Raw genomic sequence first — 16,070 nt, 5'->3', positions numbered from 1 at the left:
TGCAACTTAACAGGCAGGGAGTGGAGTCCCAAGAAGTCCCAGAATCCAGAGGAAATTTTTCCGAGTATGTTTCCTCTTCTGTAGGGACAGGGCATGGACTGACTAATTCTCTCTGACTTTTTTGAAATGTCAGTTTTGACGTCACCCCTGCAGAATGGCTTCTCTCGGCGGCCGGAACCATCTACGCTTTTCCGCGGGGCGACTTGCCGCGCCGAGGGGCGCGTGTGGCCGAGGGGCTTGGATTCCTTGCCTAGAGGAGCATTACGTGGCACAGCAAGGCTCCGCACATCCTAGTCGCCTGCGGGGGACGCGGCGCTGCTCGCTCCGGCTAATCACTGGCGTTGCCTGCCCTCTGCCGGCCTGCGGATGGTTCGGTCCGGCTGGGTCACGCGCTAAGGCTCAGTGCAAGGGCCTGCGGAACGGGCTAGCACTTGCCGAGGGGCAGAACAGTGGCGACAGCCCCAGGACAGTTGCGAGCGGGTTCCGGCCCAGCATCCGGGAGACGGCGGCGAGCGCCCCAGCTGAGTTGGTGTTGGGCCATAGGGCTGAATGGAAAGCGCGGATGGTAAACACCTGGGAGAGGGAGGTGGCAGGTTCCACCCCCCGTTTGGGGTAATTGCTTTGACTGAATACTGCTGGGGACGTCGCCCTGCCAGTCCACCTCCGTTTTCTAGCAGGACGGCCGTCTGAGGACAGGGCAGGCAAGACACCTCATTTCTCTCCACTCTAACAGGATAACTCGTCCTCATGCGTTGGAAGAAATGGTTGGCCCTGGGATTAGCCAGTGGGTTGCCCGTGGAGGTCACAAGTGGCCCATAACAGTACCCCGGGGGCTAGGAGGACCTACTGCAAGTATAGGGTGAATTTCCATTTCTCGGGGGTGGGGGTGGGGAAGCCTGGTACCACCCATGGTGTCCGGCAGAGAAAAAGACTACAGCTAGTGTATTGCTGGCAGTGCCGAGCTATCATAGTTGTCATTAAACAGTAGAGAGGACATGGCACGTGACAGTGTTTGCTCTGCTAGTGTCAAGTGACTGGGCGCTCTTTAAAGGAAGTCCTGCTGAAGTTGGCAGTAGTAGAGAGGGGAGTGGTTCTAAGTTGGAGATAAAGTTCCCTGCTGAATTTCTTACCCACTCTGTACTAGCTAGTGTGGTAGCGGGGATCAGTGAGTTCTCTGTTGGGAGACAGTTACAGCTCCTGCTGACTTCCGTGGAGATCCTTGTAACCCCTTGTTTGCCTACAAGGCACTCTTAGTGGCCTGGTGCTGTGAGAAGACAAAAAATAGAGATGAGGAAAAACTAGGGTACACCAGGGAAGGATGGTGTGGGTCTCGCTTGCCAGGCTTGTGGTTCAGACAGCGTGAGCAAATCGCGTATGATGATGAGGAGCCTGTCTTCAGCTCCTGTGCCAGAAGAATGTGGTAGACATTGGAATTGGGAGAGTAACAGAAGCCCTGGGCTCTTCCTCACCGGGATTCAGATGCCATATGCAATCCCGTCAGAGAAGCCTGTTGCCCAGTGCCCAGGAGGATTTCCAGAGGATAAGTGACAGTTGGTGTTACAGGCTGGTAAGGATTAGAAACTCAGGTAGTAGGTTTCTCTGGGGCTGCAGAATGGAGTGTCATCTAGATTCCATTACAGTCTTCCAGTGGCTGCCTGGGCTGAGGAATGAGTAACCCGAAGAAGATTCGAAACTCTTGTTGGACAAACCCCTCTTTTTTTTCGTTCTTAAAGATTTATTTATTTATTTATTTATTTATACACTGTAGCTGTCTTCGGACACACCAGAAGAGGTCATCGGATCCTGTTACAGATAGTTGTGAGCCACCATGTGGTTGCTGGGAGTTGAACTCAGGACCTCTGGAAAAGCAGTCCGTGCTCTTAACCACTGAGCCATCTCTCAAGCCCACAATTTTTGTTTGTGTGTTTGTTTGTGTGTTTGTTTGTTTGTTTTTGTTTTTTTGAGACAGGATTTCTCTGTAGCCCTGGCTGTCCTAGAACTCAATTTGTTGACGAGGCTGGCCTCGATCTCAGAAATCTGCCTGCCTCTGCCTCCCGAGTGCTGGGATTAACGGCACGATTTTTGTTTTTTAAGATCCGAAGCACAACCACAGATAAATCTCCAGCTCCTTCCGTTGACTGTTAGCCGCTCCGACTCACGCTGTAAGAACTTTAGCTCTCAGAATTTGGTCTGATTTTTTGTTTTCTTGTTTTCTCTTTCTCTAGACAACCTCAAGTCTTTGAATTCGAATAGTGCAGCTCGCATACCTGACTCTTCCGGCTGGCCTCGTACACGTTCTGCTCTGGGCGGGATGGTGCAGCTGTGATGTGCTAAGCGTAAGGTTGGTACTGACACTCCGCACTTGGGTGGGGTTCGGCTGAGAGCCGTGCATGCTTTGCTGAAGGGTGCTTATTTCTACTCCTTGCGCGCCCTTCCAAGAAGGACGTGGCCCTGTTCCCAGGATGCATGTTTCTGTCCTGGGTCCTGACTCTCTTATTTCCCCAGCGTCTTTATTCTGTTATTGGTTGCTTCATATCCTCTTCCACACTGGGCTCTTTTTCTGTTTGAGACAGTGTCTCATGTTTCTTGTAACCCAGGCTGGCCTGGGACATTCCATGTAGCTACAGCTGGGTGATTCTCCTGCTGGCATCTGGTGCATCCATTCCAGATGTGTGCCACCATGATCCTTAAACCATAGTAGTCCTCGACCTCGATGGAGTGATCCCTGAGTCCCTTCTGTGCCCTTCAATTCGTAGGCTCCGTTTTCATTGTAGTCCTGCCTGAGCCTCCTCGGTGACCTCCAGTTTCTGCAATTACAGCGGTCATCTCTATGAGCAAGTCATTTAGGGCCCTCCTTGTGTTGGGAACTTCAGTGGACACAGAAGGGATTGTGTTTAACTAGACAAAGTCTCTACCGAGAGGGGCTTAGCATTTGTAAAGGGAAAACACAAGCAACGTAAGTCCCAAGCCTAAGATGAGTGATGGAGTGGGAGCTGGTTGGGTTGGGGGTGTTGGTCTGCGTGAGCTAGTTTGTAAGGACAGGCACATGGGGGCCAAGTGCTCAGAAAGAATGAGGTGGACAAAGGTCTGTGGCGTGTTCAGGACCTCCAGCTCCTCTGTCTCATGCTACAGTCAGAATCCCCGTGGGCAAGTGTATCCCCAAGTTCTGTGACTCCTGCCTTATCAATTGCTTATAGCTGCTGCCGCCAATCCTATTCCAGGCTAGGAGGACTGGTGCTTGGTGGCCTATCAGCTCAGAGAGTTGTCTGCAGAAACACTAGAGATACAGCTGCCGACAGGAGTGCCATCTCAAAGGAGGCAGCTAGAGACCACCAAGGCACAGCTCTGTCACCAGCTACTTGTGCAGTGCATGCTGAGCTGTATATAGCTCTGCCCTTGTCTGATGGGCCACATCTTGGTTGTATTTGTGCCTGGCCTCCTGGGGATGAGGACCTAGGAAGAAAGTGTCCACTTGCCTCTATTTAGAGCCTTAAATGGGTGCCATTGCCTTGAGTAGGATTCTCCGAAGGAGCCGGGGGTTTTCTGTTGTTGTTTGTTTGTTTTATGGAAATGTCCTGGAACCCACACAGTTCCATGAAGCCCTGCATGAGGCTGTGGTCCTAAACTTAGCTCTAGTTATATTAAATCTTGAGTTGTCCAATATGACTATGGATCCGACAGGTGTGAAGAATACAGGGTCACTCTAACCCACCATTCCAGACCTTTCTCCCACCAGCCAGTATGGTCTACCAGTGTCCATGGGTCACATATACTGACAATGGCTGTCTTCTCTGCCTTGGTTGCTGTGGTTTCCTCTGCTGTCAGAACCCCTAGGACATTCGGATCTTTAATGCCTTTTCTAGTTAGCTGTAAAGCAGGAAACAAACACCTCTCGGCCACCCAACCCTGACACAGCTGCCCCCTCCCCACCTCCCCACTCCCCACCCACAGAAGGAGTGAATTGCCTCCTGGCCTCCACCTCACTGCAAAGGCTCCAGGTTTTGCTGATTTTGCATCATTTTGTCAGGTGGAGAAGGGGGAACTTCCCAGACACCACAGCTGTTTCTGGTTCATCCCTGCCCCTTCCACGGGAGCACTGGTCCCCATTCTTTCTTCTCTCCTCTAGAAGTCACATGACTGCCAGTGAGTGACCTGCTTGCAGCTCTGCAGGTAGTCAGTTTTGGGTGGGATGTTTGGTCTTGGTTTTAGACAGGGTCTTAGTCTGGCTAGCCCAGAACTTGCCTTGTAGACTATACTGGCCTCTGCCTCTGTGGCATGCTGGGATCACAGGTGTGCCACCATGTGCCTGGCTTCATCCTGTCAGATACAGCAGGTTGTAGGATTGCCTAACTCTCAAGGCTGAGTGACACCGGTTCTCACCTTACTAAAGCGCTCTTGTGGTCCAGCAGGATGACTTAGATGGCCCTTAAGTCACCTGCTCTGGATGGCCTTGGGATCTGTGGAAGCCACATGGTTCCCTGCCTGAGGCCCTGGCTGCCCCACTCAGTTCCACACGAAGCTGAAAAATCTCTGCAGACACCCACCCCCCAGCATCCACCCCCACACCGCCCCACCCCACCCCTCCCCTCCCCGTTCTTCATGATCCACATTCTCTCCTCCCTCCAGTCGGGTCTGCCTACTCATTTTGGAAACTCTGGCGCTGTTTGGCCTCCCCACCTGTCACTGACACTCCCCAGTGCCCCATCATTCTTCAGTGGGCAGTGGTATTATCATCTGGCACCTGCTTCTGAACACGAGCCTTCAGAGCTTGCTTGCCTTCATCAGAACCCTGCAAGCCCTGCCATTTCTAAAACAAACAGGCCTGGCTGTGGCCAAAGAGTTCATGAGCTCAACCTCTGCCCTCCGGTCTGCCCATCTTTGAACCCACCCAGGCCCCGCCCACCTGCTTGGCCCTCAGAGCTCTGCTCCCATCAGCTCTACCCATCAGCTCCACCAGAACCTGTGTGGCCAACCCCTCTCTGGTCCTACCTCCTCTCAGAGTCCCCTGTATGTGCTGCAGGGCTGTTTTCCCAGTTTCCCCATGCAGAAAGGAGATGTTCATCTTTGTAGATGAGTCGTGTCACACACACACCCCGCAACCGACCGGACCCAAAACACTCCAGCACTCAAACCTTGCCTCGCAGGTGTGGGAGATAATGAAGGCTGACCCTCCTTGATGCCTGTCCCTCTGTCCATCTGTCCATCTGCCCATCTGCCTTCCCCCCCCCCCACACACACACCTCCCTCCCCATGCCTTTTCTGCCCTTGATGTAGCAACTGTTCCACAGCGGGTGCCCAGCAGTGCTGGCAGGAGGGGCTGTCCCTCTGCCAAGCTCATCAGCACTCCCTTGTGGCTGCAGTGGGTCAGAGCCCTTCGTGAGTCCATAGCCTGGATCGGGCAGGCCCACGGCTACGTCTCTTCCCTACAGGCCTCGGCCATTCTCCAGCACCATGAACGCCATAGTCGCCCTCTGCCACTTCTGCGAGCTCCATGGCCCCCGCACGCTCTTCTGCACGGAAGTTCTACACGCTCCTCTGCCCCAGGGGGCCGGAAGTGGGGACAGTCCTGACCAGGTTGAGCAGGCTGAGGAGGAGGAGGGTGGCATTCAGATGAGCAGCCGGGTCCGTGCCCACAGCCCAGCCGAGGGTGCCAGCAGTGAGTCCAGCAGCCCGGGGCCCAAGAAGTCGGACATGTGTGAGGCAAGTGTCCTTTGGGACCATGAGCTGGCTTTAGTGTGAGAGGTGTGTTGTAGTGGGGGCCTGGGGCTCCCCCAAGGCCCTGAGGGAGTTTTTCTCATCACCCCAGCACGAGCCCTTCTAACCTGGTCAGTGCAGAGGCTGGTCTAGTCTACAGAGACTGTCAGGGATACACAGAGAACCCCTGTCTTGAAAAAAGAAAAGAAACACACATACATACGAATAAATGAAGTTATACCCACTAAAGAGAATGCTTTCTCCAACAGTCATTACAAAGAGGGAAAACACATGTTTCTTTATTTCTTTTCTTTCTTTCTTTTTAATTGGTTTTGTTTTTTTCTTTTTTTTTTTAAAGATTTATTTATTTATTATATGTAAGTACACTGTAGCTGTCTTCAGACATTCCAGAAGAGGGCGCCAGATCTCGTTGCGGATGGTTGTGAGCCACCATGTGGTTGCTGGGATTTGAACTCTGGACCTTCGGAAGAGCAGTCGGGTGCTCTTACCCACTGAGCCATCTCACCAGCCCGGTTTTGTTTTTTTCAAGTCTGGGGTTTTCTGTGTAGCCTATACTGTCCTGGGCCTTCTGGCCTCAAACTCCTAGAGATTCATCTGCCTCTGCCTCCCTAGTGCTAAGATTAAAGGTGTGCACCACCACCACTGCCCAGCAGTGATTTTTTTTTTTACTTTTTTTTTTTAATTTTTAATATTTTTTATTACATATTTTCCTCAATTACATTTCCAATGCTATCCCAAAAGTCCCCCATACCCCACCAGCAGTGATTTTTTTAAAACATTTGAAAAGGATTGTGTTTTCTGTAGATGTGTTGCCTGCTTCTGACTAAGAGTTATCATCCTTTGTGCACAGGGCTGTCGGTCACTTGCCGTAGGGCACCCAGGCTATATCAGTCATGATAAAGAGACCTCTATTAAGTACGTCAGTCACCAGCACCCCAACCACCCGCAGCTCTTCAGCATCGTCCGCCAGGCCTGTGTCCGGAGCCTGAGCTGTGAGGTGAGGCTGATGTCAGACTGTGGGGAACACGTGGGGATGTGGGTTCATTGCTGTTTATAGACAGCCAGGGGCTCGCTCGCTCGTCAGTGCTATGCGAGCATGGCTGCAGCTGTTAGAACTTGAAGAGTAAGTCCCTGTGGACTCCAGCTGTCTAAATAGGTGTTAGCATTTCACTTTGAACAACAGACTGGTTTTTTAAGTCCACTCTTGATGAGCATGCCTCTGAGATACCACAGTTCCCAGGCTGTGCAGCTTCCTGCGTGTAGTGTCACCTTTACATTGTATCAGCGTCCACATCGCCGTGGCGGAATTCCGCAGAAGGCATGGGGCTGCAGAGTTGGTTCAGTGGCTAACAGCACTGGCTGCTCTTGAGAGGACCCGAGTTCAATCCCAGCAACCACATGTTGGCTCAAAACTGTCTATGACTTCAGCCCAGGGGATCTGACACCTTCTTCTGGCCCCCCATGGCCATTGTACGCATGTGTGCCAGAGACATATATGCTAGCAAACACTCATAAGCAGAGACTAAAAATAAGGGTTTAAAAACAAACAAACAAACAAACAAACAAAGAATGATTTGCTCCTGAACTCCTGCTGTGGGACCCTAGGGTCAGCTCTTAGGTTGACCTGTCACACGGGCATATATGGCCCAGCTTCTGTGCTTCACTGCCCCGGTCCTCACCTCGAAGGATCCCCGGCCCTCTTGTTGCTTGTTCTCAGTGTTGCTCTATACCTCTATCTCCTGCTGTATGCTCAGCAGCAGCCCAAGGACTCTCTAAAAACAGGGTGTGCTAGGGGCTGGAGAGAGCTCAGCGACTAAGATTGTGTGCTACTGTCATGGAAGAGCTCAGGATAGTTCTCCTATGAGAGCTACACTGGATAGCTCCCAACCTCCTGTGACTCCAATTCCAGGGGATCCAACCCCACTGGCCTCTGTAAGCACCCGCACTCGTGTGTACCGTCACCCCTCCTCCTGACCCCGCACACCACATTCCCATAATTTAAAAGAGTGTGCTGTTTTACTCCGCAGGCCCAGTAGTCGCCATCATGTCTGCTGGGTCTGCAATCTATCCAGCAAAAGCCAGCTAGAACCTTTGGTCCAGCTCAGTGATAAGACACTGGCCTGCTCGGTCCAGCCAGGCCCTGAGTCCTCTAACCCTAGCACCACCAAAACCAGGAACAAGGGGCCCAAGAGGCTTGAGGTTTTAAAACTTTCCTTTCCCTAAAGTCACTGTGGCTCCCTCCAAGGTATGCCCTGGTCGTGAAGGCCCCATCTTCTTTGGTGATGAGCAGCATGGCTTTGTGTTCAGCCACACCTTCTTCATCAAAGACAGCCTGGCCAGAGGCTTCCAGCGCTGGTACAGCATCATCGCCATCATGATGGATCGGATCTACCTCATCAACTCCTGGCCCTTCCTGCTGGGGAGGATCCGTGGCATCATCAGTGAGCTCCAGGCCAAGGCCTTCAAGGTGATGGATGCTCAGAGCGGGAGGGGGTGGGGGCGGGGCTCTGGCCTGTGGGCATGGATGCTCAAGCCCAGCAGCCGTCCTCTTGGCTCTGCCTCTGCTCTGGGCCCAGGTTGTAGTCTCAGCCTCAGTGTTGTGGTAGGGATGGGTGAACCTGCCAGCCAGCCTGTGACTCTCCTGGTTTCATCTCACCCACTACGCTGGTGCTCATTCAGCCTGTTGCCTTGGATTTTTGTTCTTTTGGTTTGGTTTGAGTTTTTTGTTTTTCTTCTTTTTTTTTTTTTTTTCCTGTTGTTTTTTGGGGTTTTGTTTTGTTTTGTTTTTGAGACAGGGTTCCCCTGTGTAGCCCTGGCTGGCCTGAAACTCACTCTGTAGACCAGGCTGGCCTTGTATTCGGAGACCCGCCTGCCTCTGCCTCCTGAGTTAAAGGCGAGCACTACCACCCAGTTGTCCTAATTGCCATTCAACCTCCACCTTCTTGCCTGATGTCTCTACTTTCTGTACCTACCCTTCAGGACCCAGACTGTCTGTTAGTCTTGTCTAGACCCCCACCTAGGGTGCCCCTCCAGCTGCAGCAGGGCATGCAGGCAGGCCTGGGCATGCTTTGGTCATAGACCGTTAGATTCAGTGGCCCACTCGTTCCTTGTCCACGCTCTGTGATAGGTGAGGCAGCCGGACTGTATTAGAGTGTGGCTGGAAAGCATAAGAACCTCTCATGAGCAGTTAGTCACGTGTCCATCGCCTGCAAGGGGGTGAATACCCACTGGGAGTCCAAGGAGCCAAGTGGGGGAGGGGGAAATACACAGAACCCTCTGGATCAGCAGAGCCATTCTGTGAGGCATTGCTAGACTGCTGCCAAGAGAGCAGAGCGGGAGAATCTGGGAAGGTGGGGTGGCAGTAACTGAAAGGCTCGGTGGGAGCCATCCCTGAAGAGGCCCTCTTCTCCACCCTTTGTATTCAGGTGTTTGAGGCAGAGCAGTTTGGATGTCCACAGCGTGCCCAGAGGATGAACACTGCCTTCACGCCCTTCCTGCACCAGAGGAACGGCAACGCTGCCCGCTCTCTGACCTCCTTGACCAGTGATGACAACTTGTGGGCGTGTCTGCACACTTCCTTTGCCTGGTAATGAATTCTAGGTGTTGACACCTGTGAGCCATTAGAACAACCCAGAGTCGCCCATCTGCCTCCCAGTGGGGCCGGCCCGAGTGCCTCTGTAGGTCTGCTCCAACCCAGAGAGTTCTCTTGTCTGTCTCCTCACCGGATGGAGACACTTGGAGGTAGAGCTCAGTTTGCACTGACACAAAGACCATTTCTGTGTGAAGACCATCAAGTCTCCTCTCTGAAGATGGCAGCAGGCCTCTCCCGAGCCGGTAGCTGGTGCTTTGGGCTCAGGTCTGGGAGGTTTTGCTGGGGGGCAGCCGACAGCTGGTGTCTGGAGTGAAGGTCTGGTGTGCGGGTGCGCCATGAACAAGGAGCTCCTCTTCCTCAAACTGATTGGTCCTAGGAAAATAGAACCTGCGGCGCCTCAGCCCCCAGCGTAGCCGGGATGTACTGCACCTTCTAGAGTTTGCTGTTGCCTATGGACCACATTTGTCAGCTGATGGGCATCTAGGCTGGGTCCGTTCCTTGGCCATTGGGAATAGAGCTGCAGTAAATGGGTATTTAAGGATCTCTGCTGTGGTGCCTTGGAGTCCTTCAGGAAATGCCTGCCCGGGAATGGTGTAGTGGGTCTGGATTTGGAGGAACCTCCCCACTGGTTTCCAAGGTGGCTGTACCAGCTGACATCCCCCCCATCCCCCAACAGGATATAGTTTCCTGTTTACTTTGTCCTCGCCAGCACCTGTTGTTCTTGGTTTTTGGTTTTCAATTTATTTTACTTTATGTATATGAGTGCTTTGCCTATATGTATGTATGTGTCCTACCTGTGTGCCTAGTGCCTATAGTGCCTGTGGAAGTTTAAAAAAAAGACAGGAAGAAGAATTGGATCCTAGTTCCAGGACAGCCAGGGCTGCACAGAAAAATCCTGTCTCGGAAAACAAACAAACAAACAAACAAAAAAGGGTTGGATCCTATGGGACTACAGATGGTTATGAACCCTCAAGTGGGTGCCGGGAACTGCGCCTGCATCCTCTGTAAGAGCAGCCAGTGCTCCTAACTGCTGAGCTGTCTCTGTAGCCACGGCCCTTGGCTTTCCTGGTGATAGGCATTCTAACTGATGTGAAATGAAATGTCGAGGTAGTTTAAATTTGTGTTTCCCTGATAGTTAAGCATATTGAATAATTTTTCACATTCTCATTGCCCATTTGTAATTTCTTCCTCTGACAATGGTCTCGAGTGCCTTTGGTTGTGTTTTTACACCTGTTATGTAGACATGGGGACATTACCTCACGGAGCAGAACTAAAGTGTTGTCTGGAGTGCCACTTAGGTTCAGGATCCCCTTTTGTCTCAAAGGTGACTTCTGAATTGAGATTAAAACCAACAGTTCCTTCAAATTTGCCATATTCCATTTTTCTTTTTTTTCTTTTTTTTTTTTTTTTTTTTTTTTTTTTTTTTTTTTTTTTTTTTTTTTTTTGGTTTTTNGAGACAGGGTTTCTCTGTGTAGCCCTGGCTGTCCTGGAACTCACTCTGTAGACCAGGCTGGCCTCGAACTCAGAAATCCGCCTACCTCTGCCTCCCGAGTGCTGGGATTAAAGGTGTGCGCCACCAACGCCCGGCCCCATTTTTCTCATCCCCTTTAATGGAGGACCAAACTCCTGTCTCTCAGAATGCTTCCTCAGTGCTGGATGCTGGGGTGCTGGGGGGCGGTCTTCGCGTATGCTTGTGTAGAGCCTTTTCTGTGAGCTGGGGGTTGAGCCAAGCAAGGGCTTACTAAAGCCCCAGGTTCAGCTTTCCCATTGGCAGGACACCCCATGACTGGCATTGTATTCTTCTCCAGGCTCCTGAAGGCATGTGGTAGCAGGCTGACAGAAAAGCTCTTAGAGGGTGCTCCCACAGAGGACACCCTGGTCCAGATGGAGAAGCTTGCTGGTAAGTGTGTTTATCTCTGCTGGGCCGACTCTAGTGGCAGCAGTGGCCCTGGCTTGTGGCTGCCACAGTGAGTGAAGCTGGTCCAAGGGAGTCTGGATGTGAATGAGCATGATGGGCCTTGGTGACAAGGAAAGTGCTCCCGTGCTCTTGGTGACATTGCTGATTCCAACACCTCTTCCTTGATCGTACCTGTTCCCAAGTAGATTTGGGGATCCCCAGAGAGCCAGAGTTTCCTCTAGGTACCTCAGCTGGTCTCCTCAGCAATTATGTTTTGCTTCTGTAACCTTGAAGAGAAGCCTTGTGAATCTTGTTAGTTTCAGGAACTTCCTGAGATTTGTATCTCATGAGTCTCTCTTTGGAGGGAATGTTTTAGTTCAGAGGGAATCACTGTGCAACACCATCCCTTCATCCATGATTTAATCTCCGCACATTTCCTTTGCCTTGGGTTTAGACTCCTGTGCTAGGACTTCCTAGATGATCCCAATGCAGGATTGCAGCCCTCAGATCTGACTCAGCTTCCATCGTGACTATTTGAGTTCAGAGTTTGGGAGTTCACCAGCCGGCCCATTCGCCCTTTTCCTCTCCCCCCGAAGCTGACAGGTGGAAAAGCAACAGCCACTTACAGTACATGGTGCACAGTTTGTCACTAACAGTGCTCCCGGCTCCTCCACTGTAAGCAGATGGAGTTCTTTCTAGGTTGCCACTAGGTGTCACTCCTATTGTGAGGTTCCACCATGAGGACTAATGGAAAGAAAACATTTGTGTCTTGTCTGGGTGGAGGGAGCTGGGGTGAAATGGTGTGTGGAGCCCAGACTGGCCCCTGGCCGAGCAGTGCTGATAAGCTCATGCTGTCTGCTCTGCACTGCTGAGCTTTTCAGCAGTTGAGCAGAGCCAGCATCTTTCAGGAAGTGCTTCTAAGATATCTCTTCTACCCAAGTCTTCCTCCCTTCACCCCAGATGCCAAGTCAGTAGCATATAGTCATCGGACCTCTCTGGGATACGATAGGCCGTGGTGGTATAGCCATAGGTACCCGGAGGCAGAAGTGGCCACAGAACTAAACTGTAGCATCTAAGGGGACTCTCACTCCATACATGCCCTGTCTGTCCTGTAGACTTGGAGGAAGAATCAGAAAGTTGGGACAATTCTGAGGCTGAAGAGGAGGAGAAAGCCCCTGTTACACCAGAGGGTGCTGAAGGGCGAGAGCTGACCAGTTGCCCAACAGAGTCATCCTTTCTCTCAGCCTGTGGGAGCTGGCAGCCCCCAAAGCTTACCGGCTTCAAGTCTCTTCGACACATGAGACAGGTAAGCAAAGGGAGTGTGGTCCAGGACACTCTGCAGGGTACCAGACCTCAGGGTCTGAGCTTTTTCCACGTCCGTGGGCAGGGGAGACACCGGGAACATCAGAGGGTCTGGGTGTATGGCTGAGGGCTCAGAGGACATCAGCCTGTCTTAGTAGGATCAGCATTCTTTTAGTGACAGACTAGGCATCTTGTGTGTTTGTGTGCATTCACGTGTGCGTGTTTGTGTATGCGCGTGTGTAGAGACAGACCAGAGTGTCATTCTGGGTGCTGTTGATAATGTGTTTTGAGACGATGTCCCTCACTGGCCTGGGACTTGTTCAGAATGCTATTTGGCCGGCTTGTGTGTCCCAGGGATCTGCCTCCCAAGCCCTCTCAGCAGTGGGATAACAGCACATGCCACCATGCTTTGCCTGCCGCCTTGAGTCCTGGAGTATAAACTCATGTTCCTGTACTTTGAAGCTAAGTGTCTGTCCAGCCCAGCATCTGTTTGTAAGGTTTCCTGAAGTCCTCTAACCTTGCCAGCTTGGAACCTCCTAAAGGTGTCAAAAAAAGCACTATTAGCTGTTTGTGTGCAGGGCTAAACCTTAAAGTAATGGTCAATCCTAGAATAAATCGGGCGTATATACACATACCTCCTGGGTGAGATGAGAAGCGAAGGTCACTCCAGGTGAAGGCACACTGCCCCCTCTTCACACTGCTGTCTCTCTTTGGGTTAGGGTCTTATGAGGTCACTATCTTAGGCTTTGAAGTCACTCCATAGCTTACCAAGTGTTGGGATTACAGACACGTGCAAGCATGCTGGCTTAATTTTTGAACTATATTTCTTTTTATTTTAAATCTAGAATTTTTAAATTTTATTTACCGTTACTACTATGTGTGGAGGTACATACACGTGTGCCAGAGGCCAATTTTTGTGGCATCTCTCCTTCCTGCTTTATGTGGGCTCTGACTGGACACCTGTCTCACATGGAAAATCTCTCTCCCAACCTGTTGAGCCATCTCTCTCACCTTCTTTATTTATTTTAATGAGCATTAATTTGACCAGCCAAGAATGATTTCTGTTTTGGAAACTGGAGAGTCTAGTGAGATGACCCCCAGGGTAAGGGTGTTGGCAACCATAAAGACCTAAGTTTGATCCCCAGGCCCGTGGATTGAGCCCTAGAGTTCAGCTTGGGAGACATTTGTTCTCCAGTGCTGAGCTGTACTGGCTTCGCCAATTCTTCTGAGGTTACAGTAGCAGGGATTGCGATTCCTGCTACAGATGGGGTAGCAGGTTATAGCATTGTGTTTTGTACAGTGTGCATGTTGTAGCCTCGGTTTTGTTAGTTTCAGCTTCATGTTTGACCTCAAGAAACAACAGGCTAGCTCCTGACTGTCAGTGTTGCAGGAATTACTGACAGGGGGTGGTACTGGGGGTGGGGGGGGGGGGGGGGAGGGTAGGAGGCTATCCTGTCACGGCCTCAGCATCTGAGGAACTGTCGATAAAGAAGGTCACCTCAGCTGGCTTGGGCAAGTGCCAGGATGTGGGTGCATCCCGGTGCTGGAGGCAGAGCCCTCTTCTTCCGGGTGCCCGGGTGCCAGTGTGAGGAGCTGGACGTTCAGGTCCAAGCATTCCAGCATGACAGCCTGTTAGAGAGGACGAGGGCTGTCAGAGTTAGACACCAAGCTCAAAATCACAGAGACCCGCCTGCCTCTGCCTCCCCGGTGCTGGAACTAAAGGTGTGTGCCTCCACTGCCCACCTGGCTTGCTTCATACTTTTCATAGTGTAGGGGAGGTTTGTTAAGAATGTAATACCAGCCAGGTGTGGTAGCACACGCCTCTAATCCCAGCACTGGGGAGGCAGAGGCAGGCAGATTTCTGAGTTCGAGGCCAGCCTGGTCTACAAAGTGAGTTCCAGGACAGCCAGGGCTATACAGAGAAACCCTGTCTTGAAAACAAACAAACAAACAAAAGTATATACCTTTGAACCTGGTGACGACTTCTGTCCCCTGTCAGCCTCTAGCAGGTCACCAGTATCCCTAGAAGGAGAATTAACGTTCCCTTTGCTGACTGTGGTCTTCTTTATTGTAGAGATTGTAGTCGCTGACTGTGTGAGGCTAGATGAGCTCCTACAATATACCTAAAGAGCTATGTGCTTGCTGTGTTCCAGGTCTTGGGTGCTCCATCCTTCCGTATGTTGGCTTGGCATGTCCTCATGGGGAATCAGGTGATCTGGAAAAGCAGAGATGTGAACCTGGTCCATTCAGCGTTTGAAGTCCTCCGGGTGAGAACCTTCCCCTGTGTGTGCGTGTTTGACTTGGGGCAGACTATCAGGGGCATCACTGTGCAGAGCCTCAGAAACCGGTTTTCTTTGCCTGGTGAACATGGCAGGCATTGACACTCATGGAAGGAGCCTGTATCATCACCGTTGACAGCTACCCTGTCTCCCCTTCCTCAGCCTGAAACTCTTCTGAGAAGTTATCTGGGCAAGCACTGGCACTGGCTGATGCTATGTGGCTGTTCTCAAGTTGGGTTGTGGTGTGGGAGCTTCTCATGGCACGTGCGCTGGCCGCCAGAACCCACAAGTGCCTCTCTGTGCAGTGAGGGAAGGGGCAGCGCATGTCAGCAGCATTGATCTGTGACTGCCCCCCAGGACCAGAATTGGGGTCATCTGGGGCTGGAAGACACTGAGGAGGGAGGCTGTGTGAGCTGCAGAGGGTGCATTGGTGCTGGATTCTGAGCCGCCGTGTTGTCCGCAGACCATGCTGCCTGTGGGCTGTGTCCGCATCATCCCTTACAGCAGCCAGTATGAGGAGGCCTATCGCTGCAACTTCCTGGGGCTCAGCCCTCCCGTGCCTATCCCTGCCCATGTTCTGGCCTCAGGTAAGTGTGTGAGACACACGCTGCCTGCTGCTCTGAAAGGCTCCCGGATCTAGCCCAGGGGTGCACCCGGATCCAAATCACAGACTTTAGGGCAAAGCAGTACTCTGCAGTGCCAGTGAGGACGGCCTGGGCTTGCCTGGAGCCCCTGGAGCCGTGCCTTCTGTTTGCAGTAGGATTGGTCTGTGCCGTGGTGTTTGGCTGTAAAGTTCCCGTACTGTGTGTCTGTGTGGCCTGAGCCCTCCAGGCAGTTTCCATCTCTGGCCGAGGGTCTCAGTCTCCCTGATGCTCTGACCCTTTAATTCCGTTCCTCATGTTGTGGTGACCCCCCACATACCACCATAAAATTACTTTTGTTGCTACTTCACAGCTGTAATTTTGCTACTTGCTAGGAACTGTAATATAAGTATTTGTGTTTTCCAGTGGTCTCAGGAGACTCCTGTGAAAAAGGGTGGTTCAACCCCAGGGGGGGTCACAACCCCTAGGTTGAGAACCACTGATCTACAGGCTCGAGTAGTAGTGAGACCACTTACAGAGGACTGCTTAGGAAAACTTACATATGTCATTTATGTTCTAGTTTAACTGAGGCAAGAGTTCCCCTGTGGGCTGGTGAGATGGCTCAGTGGGTAAGAGCACCCGACTGCTCTTCCGAAGGTCCAGAGTTCAAATCCCAGCAACCACATGGTGGCTCACAACCATCT

At 51.8% G+C, this 16,070-nt stretch overlaps 1 protein-coding gene across 1 annotated transcript in view; it reads left to right on the top strand.

Moving 5' to 3' along the window:
• The first annotated feature begins 234 nt into the window (after window positions 1-234).
• Window positions 235-16,070, top strand: part of Flcn (folliculin) — a 20,135-nt gene continuing 4,299 nt past the window's right edge. Inside the window, 12 exon segments of the mRNA XM_021178044.2 lie at window positions 235-565; window positions 2,226-2,341; window positions 5,430-5,700; window positions 6,566-6,712; window positions 7,961-8,182; window positions 9,141-9,301; window positions 11,116-11,207; window positions 12,320-12,510; window positions 14,660-14,773; window positions 15,249-15,372; window positions 15,375-15,534; window positions 15,762-15,794. Coding sequence (XP_021033703.1) covers window positions 5,452-5,700; window positions 6,566-6,712; window positions 7,961-8,182; window positions 9,141-9,301; window positions 11,116-11,207; window positions 12,320-12,510; window positions 14,660-14,773; window positions 15,249-15,372; window positions 15,375-15,534; window positions 15,762-15,794 — 1,493 coding nt within the window. The 5' untranslated portion in view covers window positions 235-565; window positions 2,226-2,341; window positions 5,430-5,451.

This window comes from Mus caroli, chromosome 11 (assembly GCF_900094665.2).
Source record: "Mus caroli chromosome 11, CAROLI_EIJ_v1.1, whole genome shotgun sequence".
NCBI lineage: Eukaryota > Metazoa > Chordata > Mammalia > Rodentia > Muridae > Mus > Mus caroli.
The sequence above is the reverse complement of the archived record's forward strand: the minus strand, read 5'-3'. Positions and strand labels throughout refer to the sequence as shown.